This window comes from Balaenoptera acutorostrata, chromosome 20, assembly GCF_949987535.1.
Source record: "Balaenoptera acutorostrata chromosome 20, mBalAcu1.1, whole genome shotgun sequence".
Taxonomy (NCBI): domain Eukaryota; kingdom Metazoa; phylum Chordata; class Mammalia; order Artiodactyla; family Balaenopteridae; genus Balaenoptera; species Balaenoptera acutorostrata.
Genome location: NC_080083.1, coordinates 7,251,731 through 7,279,639, shown reverse-complemented (window position 1 = coordinate 7,279,639; position 27,909 = coordinate 7,251,731). Strand labels below are relative to the sequence as shown.

Sequence of the window (27,909 nt, the reverse complement as noted above, 5' to 3'; positions counted from 1 at the left end):
TCTGAGAGCACTCAGTGCTGACAAGAGTTTAGGGAACAGGCGTTCACAGAGCTATTGGTGGGCGCCCCTCTCTGGAAAGCAACTTGGAAACATCCATCAAAATGAATACAAGCCTCTGACCCAGAAACCCCGACCCCATCTCTATCCTGTCTATATGCAGGTTCTGTTCCCCCCACCCCTGAGATGCATTTATAGTAACAGCATCGCTGGCATTGGCAAAAACTCTGATACAATCTAAAATTCTTACAAAAATCAATTAGGGGAATGATGAAACAAATCTGGATACGATCATACACTTGCACGCTATTCTACTATTTAAAAAGTCTGATGTACATGAATGGATGGGTAAATAAATTTATGGGTGATGGAATGGAGCTATCTCTAAGATATATCAATTAAAATATAATTCAGAACACAGTATAATATGATTTTATGTATATTAAATTTTTTTTTTTTTTGGCTGCACTGTGCAGCATGTGGCATCTTAGTTCCCTGACCAGGGATCGAACCCGGGCCCCCTGCATTGGATGCACGGAGTCTTAATCACTGGACCGCCAGGGAAGTCCCTATAAATTTAAATATTAAAAAACATTAAAAAAAATTAAAACACTAGGATGTGTTGATGGTGATTACATCTGGGGAATAAGATTTTATATTCTTACGTGTTGATTAAAATTTTTTGTCAAGCAGCAATATTGTTTTTGTAATATAATTTTATTTTTTAATAGTTTAATAAATTAAACTAATTTAAATGTGCCTCTCCCATCCTTGGGTTCCCTTTCCTACTCCCAACAAGTATATTGTGCCTTCTGTTTCTGTATCCAATACTTTACCACTGTGCATTAAAGATCTCTATATAAAATGCTGTATTTATATTACACTATTTTGTTATGACATTTTTATACCACCTTACTTCAAAATGTCACTAAGGTGGCTGTTTCATCCTATAATGAACTAATTATACCAGGTTCACCAGAAGTTGGGGTGAAAGGGATTTAGAGACCATCTAATCCAAACCCTAATCCCACAGCACACATTTTAATCCCAGAAAGCAAAACGCATTGTCCTTGTACACCATGAAACTGTTTTTTAAGAAATATTTAACAATTTTTTTTTTAGCTTACTGTTTCTCACTGGTTTTACTCCCCCTTCCTTGTGCATTAGCTAACTTTTACCTCTAGGTGGAAGCAGAAGCCGACTCATTGGGAAATCTGAAATATGGTTATTTCTTTAAACAAAATGTTGACCTCTGTTCTGGGGCAGAAGCCCATCACCAGAGGTGAACCTCTGGAGTATCACTCCCCGGGGAGGTGGGACAGCTTGGGTGGGTGGGTGTGGTTTGCACTTCTCCTAGGAGCTCCACGCAGCGACAGGACCCCTGGATTCCGGGTGCCTGGAAGAGTCTGTCCACCTCCTGGCTAGAGATCCAGGGCTTGGCCCAGAAGGAGCCCTGTGGCCCAAAGGGAGGGTCCCCTTGGGACCTGGGCACAGCCACGGGTCTGCTCCCCGCCCCGCAGCCCCACCCCCCAGCCTCATCCCGCGGGATGCACGCTCGCGGGCACCGCATCCCCCGGCCCCGCCCGTCTGTGCTTCTGCGGCCGGGCGCGGACGGGCAGGCGGGCACGGCCGGGCAGGCGCGGCGGGCGGCGCTGCCGCACTGAGGACGGGCAGGCGCGGCGGGCGGCGCCGCCACACTCACTCACCTGCCTGCGTGGACTTCCTCCGCGCCTTCTTGATGTCCTCCTCCGTCTTGTTGCTCAGCTTTACCTCCAGCTGCTGGGTCTTCACCTCCAGGTCTCTCTGCCGCTCCGTGAGGGCTTTCCGGGCCTGGGGTCCAAGGACGCGAAGCTGTTCACGGGCTCAGAGCCAGGCAGGGCCCATGGGGCACACGGGGCCTGGTCTCCCCTTTTCTAGGCAAGAGTCCTTTCTTTTCCCCGCTTTTGTGGATGAGGCCACAGCGGCTCCGACAGGCTAAGCAGCTAGACCAGCATCACCCAGCCAGTTAGGGACCACGTGGAGGCCGCAAAGCGTCCTCTCAGCCCCGTCTCCTGGCCTAGAGCAAGCCTCTCAGAGCACGTTTTCACTGGAGCACGTGCACGTACTGGGGACCCAAGCGGTCCTAAAGCCACAGCCTCTCCGGGGTGGCAGGGACCACAAAGGTCGGCATCACTTCCCAGCAGTGCTTAGCAGCTGGTAGCGCCAGGCTCCCCGTTCTGGGCCAGGATGGGTCCTTTGGTGGCAGCTGCTGGCACGGGGGTGATTCCATCAGGAGGGAATCTGCCGGGTGAGACCCAGGCAAAGGGGCCCCTTGTGCACCGGCAGCACATCCAGGCTCCGAGACCCACAAAAGCAGGGTGCACCTCGCCTCATGTGCTGGATGGAGGCCCCCCATACCCTCCACTGCAGGTGCAGCCACGCCCACTCCCACTCAGAATCTGAGCACCAGGGGGAAGCGGCCCACCTACCCTTTGGCTGGGGGAGGGGGATCTCATACTCCCCACCCCTCCAGATCCTGCCACAGGGGGGACAAAAGCCTCTGCCTTGGCACACGGAGCCCCTGCTGGTTCCCAGCCCCCCTCTCCTCCGGCAGGACCCTCCCACCCTGGCATCCTGGGCCTCACCTTCTCCACCGCGGCATAGCGGCTGGCGAGCTGCTTGCGGAGGTCCGCAATGTGGTGGTCACACTTTTTCATGTCCTTCTTGAAGTTCTCGCGGAAGTTCATCAGGGGCTTCTCCACCTCACTGTGAAGCTGTCGATGGGGGAGACACACTCAGGACCCCGGGGCATCAGCTGCAAGTGGAGGGAGGGGGCGCTGCCCCCAACCCTGCAGGCAAGGATGGGGGACCTTCCCACCGGAAGGTCAGAGACAAGTGGCTGCTTATCTGGTAGCGGTCGAGGAAGTCACCTCAGCCCCAGCGTTCACACCAATGGACGGGCTAGCATCTGGAGCCTTCGAGTCCCTTGTGGGCACCCCCTTCCTGTGCTAAGTCCCCAGAGCTTCCTCTAGGGCTTTGCTCAGGTGTCCGGCTCCCTTTCTTTCCAACCTGGGAGATTTCTCGGGGCAGAACCCAAGCCACCACCTCTGTGTCCCCAAGCACTTAACACAGGGACTGCTGCGTGGGTGACATTTAATCAGGTGATTCTATTTATTGGACAGCTACTACGTGCCAGGTGCTGAGACCACGGAGGATCTGCTCATGGTCTGGACGTCGAGGAGGTCTTGTTAGGAGCTCAGGGCACCCCCCCCCCCTTCCTGAACTGTGCCTGCTGGTCTCTGCACGGAGGCTGGCGCAACCCCACCGCACCAGAACGAACTGGCCTCGCACCCCCAGGGACAGAGAAGGGTTCTTCATGCTCTGAGAGGCGCTGGGTGATGTTGGTTCTCAAGCTTTTTCCTTCTCTTTTATTCCTTCCCTCTTTCCCACTCCACTCTCTTTGGAAGGAGAACTTTTACTTAAAACTTTTTTGGGGGGGTTGTGAACATGAGATGTATCTGATAAAAAAACAGATAAATGTGGACCTGCTGTGGTCAAAGTCACAGCCTAGAGCCCCCCGACTCAGCCTCTCAGAGCCCCACCCACTGGCCTCCTTGGGCCCCCTCAATCTGCCTTCCAGGGTCCCTCAGCCTCCATCCGCCCCTCTGGGAAGCAGAGCTGAACTTCCCTGGATGGACGACATCCCAACTCTGGGGTTCTGTGATCGCTCTCCTCTTCCCCCCCACCAGGTTCCTTCTTCCTACATTATCTTTCCCCCAGAGACCTCAAGGACAGAAGGGTTCCTAGCCCTAAACCACCGATTACACATGACTGTGAGCTCTAGGAGGGTGGGGACCACGCTGGCTTGGTCACTGCTGTGTCCGCAGCATCTGGCCAGAGCTGGTGCACAGTGGGTGATCCTTCTCTACTTAGATCTTCAGGGCCCAATGCCCTGGGTGACAAGACGATGCTTTGTTGGTGGACAACCTTCAAAGACTAACGGAGAGCGGACTGCACAAACGCCCCTCTCCTCCTGTTGGTTGTAACGTCTGCTATCATTTTTTTGAGCCCTTGGAAGTTTCCTTGCACAGGAAGACACCCCCATCTGGTGGCAGTTTGCAAGATGCCACAAACTTGAGCGCCGCTGAGAACAAGAAAACACCTTCCGCACACAGATTAGGCTTTGAGGGAGGAGGGGGAGGGGCTGCAAAATTGGCTGCCGTGGGAACCGGCTCCTGACGGGGGCTCTATGTGGGTTAACTCAGCCTGTTGACCCAGCAACTCCGCGGTCTCTTTCTGAGGGCCTGGAAAGCGAGGGATTTCCATACTTCGTGTACCCAGGAGTGACCTTGCAGAGGCTTATCAATACTCAGGAGTCCTGGGCGCCGGCCCCAGATTCTGTGGTCTGGAGCAGGGCCCAGGATCCTGCCAACACACCCAAACGCTCTCCCCCAATTCCAAGTGACATTCTGGAGAGGTCGTGCTACTGGCTGTCAGAAGCGATTCAACCCCGTGGATTGAAGACCCATGGATTCTCCCTCTGTATTTTAAGTACTTTGAAAATAAGGCTAATTTTTTCTTTAAGAACGTTGGCTGGGTGTTTTTTTATACTCATTCTTAACGTTTAAGCATCTCTGGCTAACCAGGAGGCAGAAGCCCTCCCTGGAAGCTTGTCCTCGTGAACTTGAGCTGGCCTGGCTTGGATGCCACAGGCTATTGAAGCCATTCGGTTTGCCTTTCAGAATTCCTGTCTCCTCCTTTTATGTCACTCATCAGAAGAGAGTAAGAGAAAACTCAAGTTGGCAGGAATTTCAGAGCCCACAGGGAGACCTCAGAGATATTGTGGGTTTGGGGCCAGACCACCACAATAAAGTGAAGACTGCAATAAATCGAGTCACATGGATTTTTTTGGTTTCCCAGTGCACATAAAAGTGATGTGTACACTATACTGTAGTCTGTTAAGTGTGTAATAGCTTTATGTCTTAAAAATGCACACACCGGGACTTCCCTGGTGGCGCAGTGGTTAAGAATTCGCCTGCCAATGCAGGGGACACGGGTTTGAGCCCTGGTCTGGGAAGATCCCACCTGCCGCAGAGCAACTAAGCCCGTGCACCACAACTACTGAGCCTGCGCTCTAGAGCCCGCGTGCCACAACTACTGAAGCCCACGCGCCTAGAGCCCGTGCTCCGCAACAAGAGAAGCCACCACAATGAGAAGCCCGCGCACCACAACAAAGAGTAGCCCCCCTTCGCCGCAACTAGAGAAAGCCCGCGCGCAGCAACGAAGACCCAATGCAGCCATAAATAAATAAATTAAATAAATGTTTTAAAAAATGCACATACCTTAATTTTTAAAATACTTATTGCTAAAAAAATGCTAACCATCATCATCATAACCTGACAATGCAGGGTCGCCGCACATCTTCAATTTGTTAAAACAAAACAAAACAAACACACACACACTAAAGCAAAGTGCTATATTAAACAAGGTATGCCTGTATCTAGCCCAGTGGGTTACTAAGAGTTGTGAAATCATTTTAGTTGGTCAGGACCTGCTTTTAGATGAGCATAGCCCAGACATGAAGAGAAAATATCAGAGTGCATTTTAGGCAGAAGGATAAGTAGTTTCACGAACAGTTGTTTTAGCCACGTACACGTGTATCTGTATGCGGATATCTGGGTGTGGGTACCTGTGTGTGCCAGGTGGCCATGGAAAATGTATAACTGTGGGTCACAGTCAAGTAAGGTTCAAGTCACTGATCTGGTCCAATCTCTTCATTTCACACATGAAAAAAATGGAAGCTCAGAGGTGCTAAGTGACTTGCCCAAGGTCACAAAGCTTGTTAGTGATGGCACTGACATAAAAGTCATGTCCCCTGAGGCTCACTGTGCCCCCCAAAGTCTTCTGGCTGAATGCATGGCCTTGATTGCAGGATTAGATTTTCTCCCATCAGAAGGAATTTTTCTGTTCTCCCTTCTTCACCCAGCAGTGGGTATAACTTCCTTTATATATAGCAATCTTATTTCTTTAACAGCCTGTTGCTATGAACAATGGCTCGAGCTAGGAGACTAGAAAAGCCTAAAAGATTCCCGAAATGAAATTGCGTTTCTTAAAGAGCTCTTGCCCCCAACACAGAACATTCAGGGTGGAATTTTTCAACGAGCCTTTTGGAGCAGATGGTAAAATGGGTTTCGCACATACGGAGCCGTATTATCCAGGGCGGACGGACAGTCCTTGGAGCCTTTTCTTTTCAAGGAATTGTCATACAACCACGGGGCTGCCACCATGATTGCCTGAGGGCACCGACACTGACCGATGGGCTGGAGGCAGCAGACATTCTTATAGAAAAATCTATGTGTGAATTTTGTGTGAACATTCTTCAGAAGCCTCCCCATCAGCTACCTGAAGTCAGCCCTGAATTAAAACATCCCGGCATTTGGAGGGCCAGACTGCACTGCCCTGGACAGTCCTTAAGAGAGGGCAGAATGCTCCTCGGAACAGGGTTCTGTGTTTTAAATGCCACTGGTCTGCCCAGAGAAAAGGTCTGGGGGTCAAAGCTGCAATTCACTCAGTCCTCTCCTTCGCTTCCTCAGCAGCTGAGCCCACTTGGCTGTGTAACCATTGGCTGCGATTTAACCCCTCTGTTCCTTCTCATTTGTGAAACGGAGATGCCGTCTTGAACAGTAGCTGATAAAATTGAGGGAGATGAATTATATCCTACCCCCAACACTTACATCACCGTGATACTGTGATACAATAACAAATATATATTTTGGTCTTTGTCCCCACCTCCTGGCTGGAGCTCCTAGAGGCTTTGCAATTTCCTAAACAACAAAGGTCCTAGGAGCATCCTTTGGTCTAACATTTGGTCTCTGACCCGCTGTTCCTGATACCAAGCTCCTACATCCCTTGGAATTTCCTGAGTGATAGGAGGGTCTTTTGTTCTAATGAGGCGCCTCTGCCTGGGCTCCTGGACGGGGGTTTGTCACCAGAAAGACAAAGCCATGATTAGAAGCTTGTAACTTGCAGCCCCTTCCCCATCCCCTGGGGAGAGGAGAGGGGCTGGAGATTGAGTTAATAATTGATTCTGCCTATGTGATGAAACCTCCATAACAATCTGTCAATCACAGGGCCCAGAGAGCTTCTGGATTGGTGAACACACTCAGATGTGAACACACATGTCTAGCCTTTATCATATCCTTTAATATATAATAAACTGGTAAACCTAATAAGGGTTCCCCTGAGTTTCGTGAGCCGTTGTAGCAAATTATCAAACCTGAGGAGGGGGTCACGGGAACCCCTGATTTGTAGCCAAGTTGGACAGAAGTTGTGGGTAACTTGGGGACCCACTACTTATAATAGCCATCTGAAGTAGGGTTGGTCCTGCAGGACTGAGTCCTTAACCTGCAGGATCCGATGCTGACCCTGGGGGGAGTTAGTGTCAGAACTGAGTTAAGTTGTAGGACCCCCAGCTGGGGTCAGGGAATTGGTTGGTGTGGGGAAAACCCACCCAGTTTGGTGACCAGACGTACTGCTGTGAGTAGCAGTAGTAAAAGGAAAGATTAGAGGAAAACACTGCATGGGGGAGTGCTCTGTCACCCGTTGAGTACCTTATGAACAATCAAGAATCAGGCGGCCTGCTGATGGAGAGTAAATGCCACCAGGATTCCTGGGGCTCCGGCAGGTGACCCTTCAGAAGCTCGCAGACCCGGCTCCCAGCCCCACCGCTCCCAATGGCAGCCTCTGCATTCATCTCACAGTCAACGGAAGTTTCCACCACCGCAGAAGCTGGAGCTGCTGGGGGCTAGGAGGGAGAAGGGAGACCTAAAGGGAACACTACTGTGATCTACAGCTTAAAAACAACTCCCTGCTCTGTATGCAAGGCTCCAAAGAGACCCATTCACGAAGCTCCCTTCCCTCCCAGTACTTGAGAGGCAATTTCCTTGCAAAGTGTTGGTGTCTGAGGTTAGTGTGCCACTGCTGGCCCAGGAACTCTCACTCACATCTGGGTGTCAACTCAGTCTTGGGGCCCCAGCATCCTTCAGGAGCAGGGAGCTGGTAACGCACTGTTTCTCCTCCCAGCCCAGCTCTTTATAAAGCTCCTTCACACATCTCAGCCGTACGAGTCATTCATCCTGCCCTCGGTGTGCGGAGAATCATCACGGGGTGGGGTGGAGACCTGGATACAAAGTCAGTTTCCTGTCTTCCAACAGCGCACTAAGCCCAGAAACGCAACTGTTGCGGAAGAAGCGCTGGAAAAGACATAGGACCTGGGAGCACTGAGTGTGGAAGTCGCGGGAAGGAGCAGCCATCTTTGTGGGATGCCACGTTCAAGTGGCATCCTCCTCCTTTACACCCTGATGTTAAAATGTGGGCTCAGAGGGTTTAAGCGCTTTGTCCCAGTGTCCTCTTGGGCTGGTGACTGTGGGAGGGCAGAAGAAAGAGCGTAGACCCAGTAGGCAAAGGCCACCGGGAATGGTGCCCCTCTCCAGGGGCTCTCGTCCTTTAGAAGGCAAGCATCCTAGTGGGCGGCCCCATCAGTCAGTCACGCACACTTTAGTGTGAATTTCCCCCTTAGACTCTTGGTTTATTTTCTACCTGAAAAGCAGCTAAGGGCCTGAGAGGGAATTTGGAGACAGGAGACAGGGAGTGGGGAAGAGAGGGTTGTTTGGAAGCACAGAGAAATCTTGGCAGAAAGTAGGCCTGAAAAGACTAGGGGGTCGAGAGGAGATTGTCAGAGGTCCTATTCACTCATAACTTCAGAAAATATTTATTGACATCTACTGTGTACCAGGCACCATTCTGAGTCCTGAAGACAGAGTGAGTAGGAGAGAAACGTCACTGTCCAAGGGCACGGTGCTAGAGTCTTTTGGACCAATGGAAAGAAGGGTCAGCTACCTAGTCTGAAACTGTGTAACAACAAACACAACAGAACAAAAAATTTCTCCCTTCGGAATAGTCTAGTCTCTCCCGACACTAAGAAGAGATAGAAAATGCCAATGCATTCCTTTGAAAGCCAAGCAATACAAAAGTGCAGTTTCATCGCTCAGAGGCTCACCTGAGGAACTGAGGGGCATCTACCCTCACCTCACAGAGGTGTGCTGGGGTGGCTTGCACGGCTCACCAGAGCCCAGGGTTAAATTTGGAGGAATTTTGTGAGTTGGTTGTTAAAGACAGCCAGTATTAAAAATTAAATGATCTAAACTTAAAATTAACAAACTATATTAAAAACAAAGGTAATACATACCCTCATACCCTCCTAACTACATCTGACTATTATGCACGCTCTTGATGGATGTGTATGATTACTGATGCTATTTTGTTGGTATAGGGGGAGCACGGTCTAATGGTAGCATCTCTTCCCGACTCTTGAAATTTACACCATGGAAACTGTGCAACACCACACCCTGGAGAGACAGTTGTTAAATGTTCAGCAGCACATCGGTGTGTAGGACCAACCCAGGGTGGGCTTACCTTGGCGGAGAACTTGAGGTGAACTTCAGCCTCGTCGGCAAGGCTCTTCTTCACCTGCGCCCACGCTTCTCCCAGGGAGCTGCAACACCAAGGAGTCGATGAGGCTCGGGGAGGCCACACCGACCTCAGGTCAGAGGCCACGGCCCTCCCTGAGACAGGATGGTGGGTCTTGACCCCGAGTCCCGGGGGAGCGTACGACACAAGAGACCGTGGGCTTGGATGAGGCAGAGGCCAGACACAAAACAAACGTGAGTACCACGCCTCGACCTATGGGAGCAGAGGAGCCTTCCCGAACCAAGCTGAGAGAACAGACTGCAGCAGACAGTCGAGTGCCCGGGGAAATATCCAGAAGCCCAGAGGACTGGGGAGATGTGAGAGGGAGGTGGGGTATAGTGCCGTGAGGACCTTAATACCTGGCCCATTACCGTCTCTGGCCTTCCTGTCGCTGCTCCCTGGTTTATTGTTGAGGGTTGGAAACGCCTGTTGGCAAGCCAAGGAAGGAGCACGGATGCCCTTTCAGGGAGAAACCCTTCTCAAACAGAAGGTACCACACAGCCCTGCTTGCGGGCAAACCTCCAGCGGCCTGACTTCCAAGGGGGGGCAAAAATGGACCACCTGGGTCGAGGACCCTCTTAGGGATGCCCACACAGCAGAGAAGGCTTGCCATCACCATCCTCAGGAGCACGGCCCCCCGCTAGCACTTATTCTGGACTGTGAACCCCAGTGCTGCCCACAGCCAACCAGAGGAGGGCAAAGTCCTCTAAGCTAAATCACTTTTCCACTGGTAGGAGATGTTCCAAATAGAAGCAATCTCCTGAAGTCCCCCAGGCTTTTGAATGCAGGCCCCCACGCTCCAGTCTCCCTGATTTGGAACTCTTGAACCTTGATGACCTTCCAAATGATACTCCTGAACGTTTGCTCGAGACCTCTCCACCCAGCCGGTAAACCCGGGCTGAATGGTCAGTTGACTTAATTTCATCAAGAAGCCACTTCCCCCAGAGAATTCATTAAACTTGAGGGGCAAAAAGCTGATTCAAAAAAAAAAAAAAGCTGATTCAAAGACAGCATGCTGTGAGGCTTCTCGGTTTTGAGCCGAGCAGCCAGCAGCCGAGAATTACCCAATAGAACAGAACAGAACAGAACAGAACAGATCTCTGTGGTCAGAGTCTGGGCCTATCTGGTCATGGTGCTGGCTCAGGCTGAGGCGGGTGTTTATGGGAAATGACTGATTCTACCTTGGAGTCAGGCAGCAAAGAAAGGTCCCCTCAGGTGATCCCAGCTGGGGGGCCCACCCGAGAAGAGATGGAGTGAGAATCGGGGCGATCCAAGCTTCTGGCATTTGTCTTGGCCTGAAGGGCCTGAGCTCCCGGGAGCTGGGCTGGGGCCACACTGGGTGGCCTGGCTCCTTACCTGACTGGGCAGATGGGTGGGGGGTCCAGGGTGGGGGAAGGAGGGGGTGGAAGCGGTCATGAGAGTCATACAGATACGGGATCAGAACAGCAGGTCCCGAAAGAGACTCGCCCAGATACAGGCGATGCGCTTGCAGCAAAGGTGCCAAGTATCTCAATGGAGAACGGACAGCCTTTCAAGAAATGGCACAGAGACAACTGTACGTCCACCAGGAAAAAAGGAATCCCGCCCCTGACCTATGCCACGCACAAAGATGATCTCAAGAGGGATCACACAGCTACAGTGAAAGCCAACAAGGCTTACAGAAGCAGTCCCAGGAGGAGCGGGAGCTTGATGAAAGGGGGCTGGAGGAGGCTTCTCCCTGCAGCTGAGCTACTCGCCAGCCTGCAGGAGGTGCAAACAAGAGCCCAGAAGCCCTGGTGGTGCTGAGAGATGGTAAGTCTGCTGTCAGCAGAGCACGTGGTCAGTAACTGGCCCAGGGGCAGTGACAGTGGCCTGAGACTGTCACCTGAGGGTCATCGGGAGGAAAGGCGAAAGCACAGTTTCACGCTCAGGACGATGTCCTCGGCCCCGCCTCCAGGCTGGGCCCTCGTAAGTAGGAGGACATCACTCCAGACACTCAGCTGGGCCTGTCTGAGCTGGTCCAGCCCCAAGCAGGCCTCTCCCCTCCCAATACTCCAGCCGCCTTGCAGTCACGTCACAAGTTAGAAAAAAGGCCATTTAGAAATTCTCTCATTGAAGAGAGATTTTTTTTCATCTGATAAGAGGTTAATGAAAAAACAAAACCAGAAACCCGAGATATCATTTCCCACACGGTTCCAGCAGACCCTCTGAGCCTGCCAAATCAAACCATATGTCACTGTCACAGCTACCACAGGAGAGCAAAACTGAAGGCAGGACAAATCACCTGATTCTGTTTATTTACCACTGTGCACACACCCTGTGGAATCTAATTGGGACACAGCACAACTCAAGTCTCCCCGTCCGCGTCTCCCTAGGTTGCCCCACATCTCTAGGCTCCGGCGTCGCGCTTCGAAAGTTTCAGTTGCACGGGCTGGCGTGCAAAGCTGTGTGTGAATGCAAAACAGTGTGGCTGCAGGTTGTGAGTAGGGGCGGGCCCACGCGCCTCCGGAAGGAGCGTGTGTCTGGGGGTGGTGCGTGCACGCAGGGGAGATGGGGTACGTGTTCCTGGCCGTGTTGCACGTGAGCAGCGCCGATGCAGGAACGTGAGCGTGTGGCGGGCGGCCCCGTGTTTGGGGGAGCACGTGTGTACGGCATGATGGCGAGGGCTGACTCCTGGCTCGTGCAGCTGGGAGCATATGCCGTGCGTGTTGGCCGGAGTGTCCCTGGCAGCAGCCCAGGCCGAGGAGGTGGAAGCCTCTTCCAGAGCAGCTCTGCATTGCAAGACACGGGGGTACTTAGGAAAGCCCCCTTCCCAGGCTGGAGGGGAGACTCCCCGACAAACTCCCTTCCTGCCCTGGTCTCAGGCCCGGTGCAGGGAGCAGGAGGAGGCCGGAGGCAACTTCATTTATGTCCCTGGAAGAGACACTGCCCGCGCAGGACCACCCAGTGGCCTGCTGGGTCAATGAAAACCATTCAGAGGCGGCCTCCCGGCTAGACAGCGAGCCCACACAGAGGACCTAATCAAAGCCACATTTGGTTGGCAAAGCCCCATCCCCTGAAGGATTCAAGCCATGCAGGCAGATTTGGCCTTGTTCAACATCACAGCTCTCTGACGACCACAGCCATCCCATGACAGAATGTCTTCCATCCCCGGGGGCTCACTTCCCCTTGTAGGAGGGATTCGAACAGAGACTGCGTTGGAGGGAGGTCGGACTAGAGAGAGGACCTCGGGGGACCTTTCAACTCTAACCTCCTGAGACTCTGTATTTGTTTTATTATTGAGGTGAAATTCACATAACACAAAATTAACCACCTTAAAGAGGATAAGCATTTACTACATTTGCCATCTTGTGCAACCATCACCTCCAGTTTCAAAACATTTTTATCACCCTGTGATGGACTGAATGTTTGTGTTCCCCAAATTCAGACGTTGCAGCTCTAACCCACAGTGTGGCTGTTATCTGGAAATGGGGCCCCTAAGGAAGTAATTAGGGTTAAATGAGGTCATAAGGGTGGGGAAGAAGTGACACCGGAGAGCTCTTTGTCTCTCCTCACCGAGGAAAAACCACCTGCAACGCAAGGAGGGAGCTCTCACCGGACACCAACCCTGCCAGCACCTTGACCTTGGACTCCCCAACCTCCAGAACCATGATTAATTACATTTCTGTTGCTTAAGCCACCCAGTCTATGGTATTCTGTTACAGCAGCCCAAGCTGATGAACACATACCCCAGAAGGAAACCTCGTACCCATTAAACAGTTACTTCCGGTCCCCTTTTCTCCCACCCCCTGGCAATCACCCATCTTCATTCTGTCTCTATGGATTCGTCTATTCTGGACATTTCATATAAATGGAATCATACAGTACGCAACCTTTGTGTCCTGCTTCTTTCACTTAACGTGATGTTTTCCAGGTTCATCCACACAGTAATGTGGATCAGTACTTCATTCCTTTTTGTGGCTGAATAATATTCCATCATATATCCATATATCTAATGTGGATAGACCACAATGTGTTTATGCATTCATGCTTTGATGGACATCTGGGTTGTTCCCACCTTTTGGCTATAGTGAATTGTGCTGCTACGAACCTGCGTGTACATGTATTTGAACATCTGCTTTTAATTCTTTTGGATATAAACCTAGGAGTGGAATTGCTGGATCATACGGTAACTCTCTGTTTAGTTTTCTGAGGCGCTGCCAAACAGGTTTCCACAGTGGCTGTGCCACTGTGCATTCCCACCAACAGGCTGAAGCTCTTTGTTAACAGATGGAGCGGAGAAGGCTACAGTCTTTCCCCAACTAGGGATCTTTCTGTGGCTGGGAGGGTGGGGCTGAGCCTCTTCCAGCCCGGGTCCCACCCAAGGAGGCCTGGACTGTCACAGCAGGAGAGGGAGGGGAGCCCGGGCCTCAGGCCCACAGGAGAGAATTCTAAACAAGGGGGCTGGGTGTGGAATCCTGGCACACCTAGTTTCCTACCAGCCTGCTCTCAGAGAAAGGGGAGCAGGGGTTGGCATCTGGAGGCTGGTTCCCAGCTACCAGGTGACAGGGCAGAGGGGGTCCTGACATACTCCAGCATCCGGCAGGAGGCCCTTGGCCGCTAGACAGTAGATAATATGGAAGTGCCAACCTTGAGTGTGAATGCCCACACCTGGAGTCATGGCTGGCCAGCTGGAGCCATGAATGTCCACTTTGAACCATGAATGTTCCCCTTGAATCATGAATGCCCACCTTGAATCATGGGCACCCACCTTCAGCCAGGTCTCTGGAGACCTCCCCGTCCATATGGGACCATGGCAACGATCAGTGATCAGTGAAAAGGGACCCCCTCCCCCGAGTGTCCCCTCTCCTTCCCCACTCCCATCACTGCCCTCCCTACTCACCCCTCCTCCTGAGCAGCCAAGGAGTTCTGAGACAGCTTAGCTAAGTTCTTTGCGTATTCTTCTTCAATCTTTATCCTACAAAGGGAGAAAATCCAACATGTCAGCTCCCCAGCACTAGACTGCGGGTCCGACCTGCAGCCCTGCCACTTATTAACCATGTAAACGAACCCGCCAGACCATAAGCTCTGCGAGTACCTGGCTCTTGTTTTTCCACCTGACACACAGTAGGTGCTTAATCAATACACGTTGAATGAATAAATAAACAAAATTGTCTGAACCTCACCTGCAAAGTGGGGCATATGCACCTGTGTCCTAGGCTGTGCGGATAAGAGTGGTCATTTGCACAGTTCCTAGCACAGGGCTGGACACACAGCAAACACTTAAACGAAGAAATGTAACTCATGATGGACCATGGCTGTCCCCTCTCCCAGCCCCAGAGCTCTGGGCTGAGAGCCTGCAAGGTGGCGTTGGCCCCACCGAAGCAGGAACGGAACCCCTCCCTACGTTCTCCCAGACCCCAGGGCCCCCAGCTTCCAAGCCTGCAGGGTGCAAGCATTTCCATGGAAACCAGCAGTGCCCAGCTCCGCGGTGGATTCCACTTCCCCGGAGAGGGAAGTTGCCTTGGATTTTGCTTCCGGCAGGCAGGCCCTTGACACACTTTCAAGGCAGCTCTCCGGGGAGTGTTCTGTATCATCTGGCACAACCGTGTAAAATGTGTTGTCATGGTATTAGTCACTGCTTAAGTGGTCCCCCGAGGGGCTGTGCTTGTGATGACCAGAGCTGGCCAGAGGGCTGGGGCCTCAGAGAGGCCCCTGGTCCATCACTTGGCAAATGAATAAAACCCCAGAGATGCTCCCAGGGCTGCAGCATTTGCTTCCAGGCTGATCAGGAGCTGAAGGGTGGCCTGACGGAGTCCCAGGGCAGTGTTCTGAGTCACGGTCATTTCCTGCTTCGGTGCTGAGAGGCTCAGTCTCGTTCCTTCTCTCACTACCAGCTCCACCGTCTCCACATACTCTCAAGCCTGCCTCCATCACTTCCTCTCCATCCACTCAGCCTTTAGTCCCTCCCTTCCCCAGGACGACATGGACGGCCAGCCTCCAGCCAGGAGATCTCTCGAGAAAGCAGATCTCACCATGTCACGCTCTCAGCTTCAAACTTCCAAAGGTTCATCAATGCCAACCGCAGGCACCGGGCACGAGGCCCGTCCCCTCCAGAGCCGGCATCACTCCCCTAAGCTGTGGCCACGTGGTTCACCGGATGTTTGCCATGCCCCGCCCCCCCACTCCCTAGCCCCGGCCCAGCTCTCACCGCTGCACCTCAGCTCCCACCCCTCCCGGCTCTGAAAGGTCCCCTCTACAAGACCCCAGATGGACTGAGAAAGTCATAGGAGTGCACCTGTCCCAGGGAAGACCAGTGTCCTCATGTGGAAGGCTCCATTTATTTGTTAACATGACCTCCTTACGAAAGTGTAAACCCTAAGCATGTTCAAGCTAGGCTTTTCTAGCCATTTTCCTCTTGGCCTGTTTCCTACTGTTGTTTTCTCACACCTGAGCTACAGAATCTCTCAATCTCCTACCAGTTTAATGGGTCATAAAACAAAGATTTGATTATACCAATAGAAAACAGGCCTCCTAAGGAAAACAGATACCTTAAAATGCCATAGAATTGTTACTGGATTATTGCTGCTATAATTAAAAAAGAAACATTTAAAAAATATATTGCCATTTACTATCAATATTTCCAGTGTGCCTTGGAAACTCCAGACGGAAAGCTGTGTGTATGTGTGTGTGCACACATGTGGGGGGGGGTATGTGCACCTGTATGAGTGTGCAGGTGTGTGGGTATGTGCTTTACAGGGTCTCAGAACTTGAAGAGACTGAGGAGGGGGGAGATGAAGAAGGAACTTCTCTCTGTAGCTCTCCCCACTTCCATTAGGCTGAATTTATTGTTTCACCTACGGGCAGGCAAACCACTATTATAATCCCTGCACTTACCGTAATGACCTTATCTGACTCTCCCAGTAGGCTGAGCTCCCTGAAAGCAGGAGTGGGAGGGTGGTGGTTTCTGGATGCCCAGGCCTGGGACATGGCTTTGGCTCAAAGATGAATTGAAAGGTAACATTCTCCTTTTTTGTTATGTTAAGGAACGGCGCTTCAAATGAGGGCGGCGCATGCGTAGATAAGCAAAGGGGGCCAAGCAGTCTGTGTGGGGAGACATTAGGGAGCGGTGGGGACTGTGGCAAACTGGAAACACACACTCCCTGTACAGGGGAGCTGCTCTTCAGCTCCAGCTAATTGTTGCAGGAGGGATGCAAAGCCATGGAGCCAGACTTTCTTCTTTCCCCAGAGATGACAGATATGCAGACTTTAATGTAATATCCACCAATTTTTTTTGCTGTTGTTGGTTCAAATCTTTAAAAACATCACGCAGGCCAAAGCAACACATCTGCTGGCCAGACTTGTCCCAAGGGCCATAAGCCTGTGACTCCCGTCTTGCGCTCCCCTTAGTGCTAACCAAGCCCAGTGCTGGTGTGCAGCGCTCACCCCGGCTGCTCATTCCCTCGGCCTCAGGGACCAAGGTGGGTGCTGTCACCAGTCCCCGGAGCTGGGAGGGCCCAGGCCTCACCTTTCCCGGATGAACTCTGACATTTCCTTCTGCATTTGTTTGCCCTTCAGCTGTTTCTGAAGCAGCAGTTCAAACCCAGCCATGGTTCCGTTGCCTTGGGGGTCCTTCTTATCAGCCTAGGAAGGAAAGAGAAGCAGCAGCGTTTAGGTGACATCAGCATCTGGAGCCAGAAGGAATGGAGCGCAGGGAAGACAGACCCCAGAAGAGACCCCGATGTGACTGGTAACCCTGTCCTCAGCCCCAGAGGGAGGACAAGGGCAGGAGTGTCGGCTGCCCCAACTCGCGCCTCTCCTGGCGCTCCTGCCCCCACGTGCTCTCTGATGCTTAAGCCCTGATCACTGTCGCCACCCCACGTCCGTGCCCCTCACCCCCCAACCTGGGAAAGAAGGGGAGGAAGGGTATGTGGCCAAGGGCACAGGCACCAGGCAGCTGCTGGGGCTGGCTGGATCCTCTGCGGAGTCTTGGCATCTTGACTAAGCTGGGAGACAAGTGTGTAACCTCAGGGGCAGGTACCCCCAGCCCTGAGCCATGCCATCCTCTCTTGCACTGGCTGGGCAGTGACATCCTCCAACGCACATGCGTAAAAGATCGCAGCGACTTCTGGGGAGAAGCTGGATTGAAGGGCAGCCGCAGTGGGAAAGGGCCCGCTTCCAGGCTTGACATCCCAGCCGGGGAATCCCAGGCAAGTTCCCTCACTTTAAATCTGAGCTGCTCATTCCATGAAACTGGGGAAATAATGGCAACCACCTCACGTGGTCATCTCAGGACAAATGACACATGGAAACAGCTTTGCCTAGTGTTCAGCAAATACCAAGTCTTCACTGGATGGTATTTAAATTAGTTACTTTTAAAGAAACGTCAGGACTTGGGGAAGATGGCCAAGTCGATGAAATGGGAATTTAGTACCCAATTCATTCTGCAAGCAAATATTAAAATTTCAAAATTAAATGCTTTTTGTTCTGTTTCGCGTGACCCTCCTCAAAGACGCCTGAATCTCTCTCTCCTGCTCTCCCTCGGCCCTCCCTGCCTTCCTGGTACCCCCAGCATGGCCTTCCCTGCCAGACAAGCATCTGTTCCCATAGCTACGGCTGCAGATCAACCCTCAGAGCCTGCCTGGACTCTGGCGGGCGCCACGCCTAAAGCTGTCCCTCCTCCAAGGCAGCCTTTCCCACCAGGAATCCAGAGTCAAATGCTTTGATACTTAAAGGGAGGAGTTAAAAACAGGTCAAAATAGGGCTTCCCTGGTGGTGTAGTGGTTAAAAATCCGCCTGCCAATGCAGGGGACACAGGTTAGAGCCCTGGTCCGGGAAGATCTCACATGTCGTGGAGCAACTAAGCCCGTGAGCCACAACTACTGAGCCTGCGAGCCACAACTACTGAAGCCTGTGTGCCTAGAGCCCATGCTCCACAACAAGAGAAGCCACCGCAATGAGAAGCCCACGCACTGCAACGAAGACCCAATGCAGCCAAAAATAAATAAATTAATTAAAAAAACAACAAAAGAACAACAACAAAAAAATAGGTCCTTTGCCACCACAGGGAGGAGCATCAGTGAGAACCCTGTCCCAGGATCTGGAAAGACCTGGGCTCTCTCTCAGCTCAGACACTGGGCAAAGCGGTCAGGTCCTTCCAATTCTAGGCTGCGTCTCCCATCACTCGCCCTAAAACAAGAATGGATTGCACCTCTAACATCCCGTTAGAACAGTTGTTTTACGAGAGGGGAAAAGAAAAGGGCTGGTGATGCCTGGAGAACGCCACTTACCTCCCCACTCCCTCCCAATGCAGGATCCTTTCCTCAGCTGCCCTGAGCCAGGGCCCTCTGAGCCACACTGTAATACCTCTCTTGATGGGGAGATCATCACCACACGGGGTAACACCATGTTACAAGGGGGCTGCCCTAGCCATTGAAAAGCTACTCCAAGTACATTTAAGACGTGTGCCCTCCATTGTATGAGTACTACGTCTTGATGAAAAAGCCAAAGAAAAATTATTTGAAATACTGAGCCCCAATCTGCCTCCCTGAGAGGATGTATATGCTGAGTGATTTGTCCACACTGGGAAAACCAGCCCAAGGAAGTGGGCTTTAATAACCGTGTCAGCAGAAAAATTTCTATGAGAGGAAAAGGCCTTGATGGTCCTAGAGATAAAACCCTGGGGTAAGTATCAGAGTCCCAGGAGGGCTTGAATCAAGATGGGACCTGGATGACGCTGACCGGCAGCAGGACGACCCCCTCCCCCCGCTCCCTACCATCCCCCGCCATCCGCCACCTGCTGACCTCCGGCTCCCAGGGTGCCCACTCCCGGGGCTTGAGCTGGTCTCCCCCGCATGCTCTGTTTCCTGCTCCCCTCTTTATGGATGACGTCTCTCCTGCACCCACCCCGCTTAAGGACGATGTCTCCAACCTAGCTCTTCCCCTCCACCTCCACAGCTGCCATCATCCCTCCTGGCCTCCCACAGGTTCACGGGCACTTCTGCCTGTTTACAGCCCTCCCTGCACGACACGGGCAAATCAGATCACATCCGATTCCTGCTTAAACCCTCCACCACCTTCCTGCTGCAAACAGAATAAAACCCAGCATACTTATGGAGACTGCGAGGTCTCGTACACCTGGATTCCCCGCTCACCCTCGCCCCTGGGCTCACCCCCGCCCCCGAGGTGTGTCTGCCGCCAAAGCCAGAGCCCTTTCTACAATATTTGCTGCCTCTGCACGTATCTCAGAAGATCTGGAAGAAACACAGCAATAGGAATCTTTGGCTACCTTCTGAAGGGCAAGAGATTTGGTAGAAAGACAAAAGCATTTTTGTCTAGTACTTGGTTAGCAAATCTAAAAAAGGGTAGATAATCCATTCTGACTGGTGGTTAAAAAAAAAGTTTTGATTTTTTAAATTTCTGGTTCCTTGGGGCCTCTGCCAAAGTTTACTTTTTTTAGGTGTACAATTCACTGGTTTTTAATATATACACAGGTCGTACAACGATCACCGCTGTCTGATTCCAGAATGGGGTGATTTCATTTTAAAAGCCATTGTGAACTTTAAAATGTAAATGTCCAGGAGTACTCCCAGAGTTTCTGAGTAGGACTCTGCATCTGTCAAAAGATATTTCTTTAATTTTGGAGAAATACACACAAAATTTACCATCTTAACCATTTTTAAGTGCACAGTTCGGTGGCATTAAGGACATTTGCACTGTTGTGCAAACATCGCCACCATCCCCCTCCAGAACTTTCTCATCTTGCAAAACTGGAACTCCGTACCCATGGAACAATACGCAAAAGCTCTGGAACCACAGAATTATTCAAACTGGAGTCCCCTACAGATTGTGCCTAACCTCCTTGTGACCTTGACGGAAACAGGGAGGCTGTCCAGGAGGAGAAGCACTGTCCAAGGTCACCTACAAGAGTGACAGAGCAGGTCTGGAGCCCAGGGTGGAGTTGATTCTGGTCTCCTGCTACCACTGAGCGGCAAGGGGACCCTCCAGCTTACCTGCATTCTGCCTGGAGTTTCCATATTGCGCTGTGGACTTTCTGAGATTTATGGAATGATCTAGACTCCAAGCGGGACTTAAGTTTCCAGCCTCCAGTGCTCAATCGACTGCCAGCCCGTTAGGTTTCATCTGGAGAGGTCGCTCTGCTTTGAGCTCAAGCCACCGCCCCCCTCCCGTGTGTCCACTCCTGGTCCCTGGGGCTGCAGTGCGGGGGACGCTGAGGCACCACTTACCCAGAAATAGTCACAGTAGCTCCATTCGGTTGGTTTGAGCAGCTGCTGCTCCGGCATCGTGTCTGGGTGAGGAAATGTCACGCAGTTTATCTGGAGGACACAGAACAGGAAAGAACATGGCTTGGCTGGAGGGCTGGGAGAAGCTGGAGAGGCTTTAGTGCTAGGACACGGCACTGAAGAGGTCCCCCTACAGGGCTAGCTTGATAGAGAACATGCACTGGGGTCCTGGGATGCTCTGGCAGTCGGCCTTTCACATGAGGGGCAACCGGCACTCACCCCCACCCCAGAGGGGCTGAAATCAGTCCAAACTGTCTAAAGAGCAGTGCAACAGAAGCTAGCAACACTGCAAATGTCCACAGCCTTCCACCCAGAGGCTGCACTTGTAAGATTCTATCCTACAGACACCTACACCCGGGTGCAGTGACATACGTACACGGTTTTCACCACGGCTCGGTTTGCAGTAGCAAAAGGCTGGAACCCAACTCCACTGTCCATCAAGTGGGAGAACGGTTAAAAAGTATGAGACAGACACGTATGGGCATCATATCCATGGTGAAAGACATGGGAAGAACGTTCTTCTGTACTGATAAGGAAGGTGTGGCAGGATACAGTGTTAAGTGGGTGGGTGGCAGGGAGAAAAGGTAGAATAGTATTTACTGTTTGCTATCTTAGTGTAAAAAAATTTTTTTAATTAAAAAAAAAAAAAAAAAAAAAGGAGGGGACTTCCCTGGTGGCGCAGTGGTTAAGAATCCACCTGCCAATGCAGGGCACACGAGTTCGAGCCCTGGTCCGGGAAGATCCCACATGCCGCAGAGCAACTAAGCCCGTGCGCCACAACTACTGAGCCTGCGCTCTAGAGCCCACGAGCCACAACTACTGAAGCCCGCGCACTTAGAGTATGTGCTTCGCAACAAGAGAAGCCACGGCAATAAGAAGCCCGCGCACCGCAACGAAGAGTAGCCCCCGCTCGACACAACTAGAGAAAGCCCGCGCTCAGCAACGAAGACCCAACGTGGCCAAAAATAAAAATAAGTAAATAAATCTTTAAAAAAATAAATAAAATTAAAAAAAAAGAGGAGGAAGGAATAGATACCCGTTTGGTGTATTTCTGGAAACTGATAACATCATTTGCTTCCAGGGAAAGGAATGAAGTGGCTGAGCATCCTGGGTGAGAAGTTACCTTGTGAATTTTACCTCATGATGCATATTCTATGAACAAAGAGAGTTTAAATGATAATGCAGGGTGTGTGCCTGGGGCTGGCTGGCCCTGGCCCAGGAGAGAGCAGCGCAGAGATTCCTGGGCTCTGCCTCCGCCTTTGCTGCCTGAGCACGATCCCCTGGCTTTCCCTGGTCGGCAGAAGTGGCTTTGCCGCTGACCCTGCTGACGTTGCTTCAAGCCCCAGATGCGCTCCTAGAGAGGCCGCTAATTTGTTCCGGGAGCCGCAAGGCCTCGGGAAGGCAAGGCCTGAGCCCTGGCAGTCTTTAACCCTCGTCACAGCCCCAGCATCTGCCGAAGTGGGAGCCATCAGACGTTCTAGGCGAGAACAGTGCAGAAAACCCCCGAGGTTCTGAATACAAGCCACGTACTCCAGTGCCAGGCAGCCACGCCAAGAAGTGAGGGACCGCACATCATGGAAACTGAAGCTTGGGTTGGTGGGGGGGACCAGCCTCCACTCTGGGAAGGGGGGTGGTGTCTGCGAATGTCTGACTAGGGGGCAGATTCCTCTCAGCTCCCGCCAACTGCTGCCAAGCCAGAGTGAGGAGTCTAGGGTTGTCAGCTTACGCGATGACACGAGAGTAGTGGAGGATCCGGATTTTTACGTGAAGTGTCTCAACGCTTAAATGTTAGCAATTCATTCATGGTTAATAACAACAACAACAACAACAACGACACCTTGTAAGCCAGAGCAACCCTCTGCCAGCCAAGTCAGGCCCGTGGGCCCCCAGCCATGGCCTCTGGTTCAGGTGCCTGGGGGCGGCTAGAAGTAAATCCAGGCCCCGCCAGCTCCCGGGGGCAGAGGCCTCGCTTGCACTCCTGGGGGGAGAACACAGGAGAAATCCCAGCCAAGGGAAGGTCCCCCTCCTCCCAGATACTGGCATCTGGCCGACGTAAGGGCGGGGATTCCCACTCTGGAGGGAAGCATGACGACACAGGAGGAAGGATCAGGGCCAGGAATGACCCTGAGAGCCCTGGAGACAGGGAGCATGGAATTCCACCAAGGTCAAGGTAGAGGCCCACGGAACCCCTGGGATGAGAAGTTTTCTCCCAATGCCCCACCCCCCAGCCACCTGAGGTATCACTGGCCTGCAGGAGTCTGCTTGGGGGGTGGCCAGCCTCTCAACGCCCAGCTCGGGCACTGGTATCCCCAAACCCTCTTTTTTGGGCTGACACCCCCAAGTTTGTCCAGAGATGAGCCTCCTTCTGGAAACCAGGGCTGGATTCCACAGTTTCACATACTCCTTATTTCACGTTCCAGCTATTCTTGCCTCAACAAACAATGATGACCACAGCCTATCTTTATTTTGTTTAATAATGTAATCCATGAAAACTTTAAGCAAATTTAATGATAAATTAACTATGACATTGCACTGGGCATTAAGCATCGTGGAAGCAGGTACTCAGAAGTGGATACAAAGGCCTTCTAGAGCGCCTTGTCTGGGGTCTAGGAGACAGAGGAGGGGCGTACCACAAGTGGCCCTATAACAACCACTGAAGGTGAAAGCTAGAGGGGCTGGGGGAGAGGGGACAAGGTTTCATCCCGCTTGGGGCTTCTGCCACTCTCTGAGGACACCAGCCCTTGGATGGACTGACCAGTGGCCCCAGGGTGCCCGTCTCCGTCCCTGTCAACTCTGGTTTTGGGATTTCCCAGCCCCAGCAATCCCATAGGAATTTCCCTGAATCCTGGCAGAGCCCTGCACCCCCCCCTGGTGGGCGTCTCGAGAACTGCACCTCACCGGCCCCAAGGTGGGAGGCATCCTGGGAGAATTTCTGCAAAAGCTTGGCGTGCATCCTCACTTCATCCTTCCGGCAACCCCACGAGCTGGGTCACACTGGCCTCATCTGATTAACTGAGGATCACGGAAGTATCTGCATCTAGTCTGGGCTGACGGCTCGAGCCCTCACCCACGATGCTGTGCCGTGGAACACGTGCTCGGTCCACGCAAACGTTCGTTGAACGGCTGCTTGGTGCCGCGCAGTAGGCTGGATCTTCCCAGCACTTGGCACAGGTGCATTTGCACTTCTCGTGACTGCTTATTCAGCATCTCTCTTCCTTCGCCAGACGTGTCCCAGGAGGGGAGGAAGCCCACCTCCTCCCCGCTGTGTCCCTAGTACCTGGCCCAGCACAGCCATGTGATGGGAGCTGTAAACGTTTCTTGGCACAATGAACGGAGGCTAGAGACAGAAGGTGTAGCCTCTGCCCTCGACGGCTTTACAGCCTGATGAAGACGGCAAACAAGTAAACATGTAATTGCAGTTCTTTGTGTATAACGGTGGACCCAGGGTCAGAAGCCAGGCGATCTACGTCACACTTAATCTATGTCATGCTACCTTCTAACACACTTAGGCGTAGCCATGCCACGTCCCCACCCAAGGCAGGGGCTCAGGCAGGAAGGGGTGCTGGACGGGGAGGAGACGGGGGAATGCCTCCACTATGCACTGTTTGGGGGAAGTTCCAGGAGCCCCTCCCACTCTCGCTCCCAAGATCACCATCCTCAACCAACAGCGTCTTCGCTCTGGCACCAACTCTGCTCTCTCCAGCCCTCAGTAAATGGAGTAACACCCGCTCTGCCCCTGACGGCCAGGGGCCCCCCTGAGCAGCAGAGGTTCTGTCAGGGCCGGCCTGCATGGGGGCAGCCAGAACCACAAGAGCTGCCCTCAGAAACTCTCTTGGGGGGGCTACAGCCACCACTCAGGCACCTGGCCATGGCACAAGGGCCGCTGAACACAAGTGTGACCCACCCACGGGGGCTGACGTGGGGAGGCCCACAGCAAGCCCCGGCCCCAGTCCAGCACGGAGGCCTCCCTGGAGGCAGAGGCCGCAGCTATGTATGTGCCAAGCTCCAGCCCCAGCCCAGCACGGAAGCCTCCCTGGAGGCAGAGGCCGCAGCTATGTATGTGCCCTCCTCTCTGACAGCCGCCTGCAACACAGAAGAGAAGGTGGTTTCACAACCAAGCGGGCCCTGAATTTCCTCCTGGTGGGAGAGGCTACTCTGGGAGGGGGTGACACAGGCAAAAGCCAGAGTTGGGACCTGTGGAAGCAGAACAGAAATGCCCTCAAGCACTCACATCCAGTCCCCGAGCTCCCACCCGGGGCCCCAGACGGGCCATGCCGGGAAGCTCAGACTGAAGACTAGAGGAGTCCCCAGACTCTTCTTTCTAGGACAGGAGTGTGGCTAGGTGGCTTTGCTGTCATCTTTTCTGGAATCCTCCAGATTCTGACGCATCGTATTGGTGCCGAGGCTGTGAACTGCCATTAGCGCCCGTTACTTCCAATCAAGCAAGCAGCCCACTCGCTGCCAGCCCTGCCCGGGGCCCCACTGCTGTCAAGTAGCCCACGTGTCAGACTCTTCAAAATTTGTTCCAGGCCCGGGTCGGGGAGCCGGAGCGTCGGAATCAAGCTCGGTCCTTGCTTCTCGGCCACACTGTGAGCCAGACTCAGACGCCGCCTGCAAATCTCTGCTGCCTGGGTCAGACCATGTAAGAGGATGTTCACCCTATCCCCGCACACCGGGGCGAGGGAAGCTGGGGCCCCAGCCTCCCCCCACCGCTCCCGCCAGCATCTCCTCCCAGGGAAGCCACGAGCTCTGCAGGATCAGGACTCAGAGGAAGGGGCCGCGGAGGGAGAGTGACTGCCCCGTGGAGGGGAAAGAGCCACGGTACAGAGCTCTTCAGCCCCACTGGTCGGCCACCGGCGAGGATGCCCATCTCCAGCCTGGAGATGAGGAGGGCCACATGGGCTGGCAGTCAGCAGACCCAGGTTCAAGTCTGGGGCTCTGCTCCTCACCCACTCTGTGCCCCTTCTCAGTTTTCCCAGCAAAAAGTCCCCAAGGCTTGAGTGCTTATTTAAAACCTCTGGGGTGCGGGGGGTGTTGGTTATAACGTAAACTTTCCAGCCTTGCCCCAGAGTGACCAACAGAGGAATCTGCATTTTAAACAAGTATCCCCAAGGCTTCAGATGAGAAGCACTGATGTAGGGCGGCGGGAAGGAGGAGGGAAGGCAGTGAGGCAGGGATGGAGGAGGTGTGTTGCCAGGAGACCCAGGGCCACGCCCAGGCTGACAAAGCCCTAAGCCCTGGCCGAAAGGCAGACCAGAGCAGTGACCCGGGCCGCACCCCGTGAGCTGGGCACCATCACCCATGGGAGGCCTAACACTCTGCTTTCCACTTTTCATTTCTCTTATTCACGTTCCTTCTACAATGCTAATGTATCCCCTCTCTTGCAGTTTCTTCTCCCTCTTTCTCCATCTTTCAGGGAACTTTGGGAGCTCCTGCTTTGCCCCTTTTTGTGAACGTGAGGACCGTGCTCTCAGGACATCTGCCCCGGGGGCCTGTCCACGCCCTCCCCATCAGCTCCAGCAACAAGGAAGCTGCTGCTGGCCAAGGGTTGAGCCGCCTGGTCCCACCCTCGGGAGGCAACTTGCACCTGGGGCATTGCTGGTGGGTAAGAGCACAGGTCTCAAGTCCTGATGCTTCCCAGCTGTGTGACCTCGGCGAGGTCCTGCTCTGTGCCTCAGTTTCCTCATCTATAAACAGGGTGATGAGGAGACTGGTGTGAATTGAGCACCTACTGTGTGCCAGGCTGTTGTACGTGCTTTCCACACCATCCCTAGGGCGCACATGCCCATCGTCTCCCCATTGTACAGATGTGGACACTGAGACCCAGAGAGGCCGGGTCGCTGCCCAGCTGGTGGGTGCTGTGCTGACGCCCTGGCTTCAGAGCCCGAGATCCCAGTCCCCACACTACCCTGGTCCAATCACCTGCCCTCTCGCAGTGAGCGGAGAATGAAATGGGTGCTCAGAACCCTACCGGTGCCTAATAAATGTACACACAGGGGCAGCAATTATGACTGTTGCCATTGTTTGCCTACCGCTTTTTCCTCCCCAGATCCTTCAAAGCAGGATCTGCAGCCTGCATGAGCCGGGGCAGGGGACCCCGTCTTGCTTCCATCTCCGTAGGGGTGGGCAGCATGGAGAGAACTGTGCGACAGAGCCTGAGGGAGCCTTTCTCCGGCGCCAGAGCTGCTGCACTTGGGTGGAAACCGCACACCTAGGACCACACGTCTCCCAGCTCCAAGTTCTTAGCTGAGTAGATGGACAAGTTGTTTCTCTACTTGGAGGGGGGGAGAGACGTCCAGTGCCCGCCTTCCCCGAGCGCAGGGCTGATGTGGAGCCAGAGGCGGGGTGGCGTGGGGACTCGGCGGGCTTTTGGAAGAGCCCTGGGAGGCTGTCTGGCCGCTCTGGGCAGAGGCTGCCTGCTTCCCCATCAGGGAACTCCCAGGAACTCTATTCTTAGGGCGCTTTCTCTTCCTTTTAACTTTGATGTCTTCCAGAAGTTACCCTGCACAAAAGCCACCCTGCCGTGGCTGTAATTTACACGTCATGTCACTTGCGCAGAGCACAGTACACCCCCTCCAACCCACTCCTGCACGCATACCTTCCCCTGCCTGCCCTGCAAAAATGGCTTCTGCACCGTTCCAACCACAGTCCTTCCACTTGCTTGCCCCAAGAGAAAAAGTGAAATAAGAAATCAAGAGAAGAAGGGCCGGGGGGAGGCAAGGGGGGAACCCTCGGCAACATCCAAGCTTTGGAACTTCCCATGTACCAGGCTGGGCATCGCTTCCATTCAGCGGTCCGCATTGCCATGGCAACAGCCGAGCCATGGACCAGAGACAGCCCCAGCTTGCCACCCAACATGCGCGCGCTCTGCGGGAGCCGCTTACCGTGATGGTGTTTTCCTTGCTCTGCTTTTTGCCTGGTGACGAGGATCCCAGGTTCTGGGGAGAGACACAAGAAACATCGTCAAAGCTGTTCTCCATATTGGACATCCTCTTTCATTCGGGTTCCCTGAAGGTGGAGGGATTGGTTAAAAGCCTCGGGCCAGGGAAGTTTGGGGATGCTCCAGCTGCCGTTAACCCCCAAGTCCATATTCTGGGAGACGGCAGGCAGGAGCCTCCCGCGCCCTGGCTTGAAGACGAATTGG

The 27,909-nt window shown here is 53.1% G+C and overlaps 1 protein-coding gene across 5 annotated transcripts in view; it reads right to left on the bottom strand.

Moving 5' to 3' along the window:
• GAS7 (growth arrest specific 7) overlaps positions 1 to 27,909 on the bottom strand; it is a 199,977-nt gene that overhangs the window by 7,256 nt on the left and 164,812 nt on the right. For 4 of the 5 annotated variants that reach the window (XM_057536123.1, XM_057536125.1, XM_057536124.1 and 1 more), the window contains exons 5-11: positions 27,650 to 27,703; positions 20,709 to 20,798; positions 16,991 to 17,106; positions 14,366 to 14,440; positions 9,451 to 9,529; positions 2,622 to 2,750; positions 1,704 to 1,827 (exon numbers count right to left, since the gene is read on the bottom strand). In XM_057536123.1, coding sequence (XP_057392106.1) covers positions 1,704 to 1,827; positions 2,622 to 2,750; positions 9,451 to 9,529; positions 14,366 to 14,440; positions 16,991 to 17,106; positions 20,709 to 20,798; positions 27,650 to 27,703 — 667 coding nt within the window. Of the gene's footprint in view, positions 1 to 1,703; positions 1,828 to 2,621; positions 2,751 to 9,450; positions 9,530 to 11,697; positions 12,255 to 14,365; positions 14,441 to 16,990; positions 17,107 to 20,708; positions 20,799 to 27,649; positions 27,704 to 27,909 lie in introns of those variants that run through there. The other variant, XM_057536126.1, reaches the window with a different exon arrangement.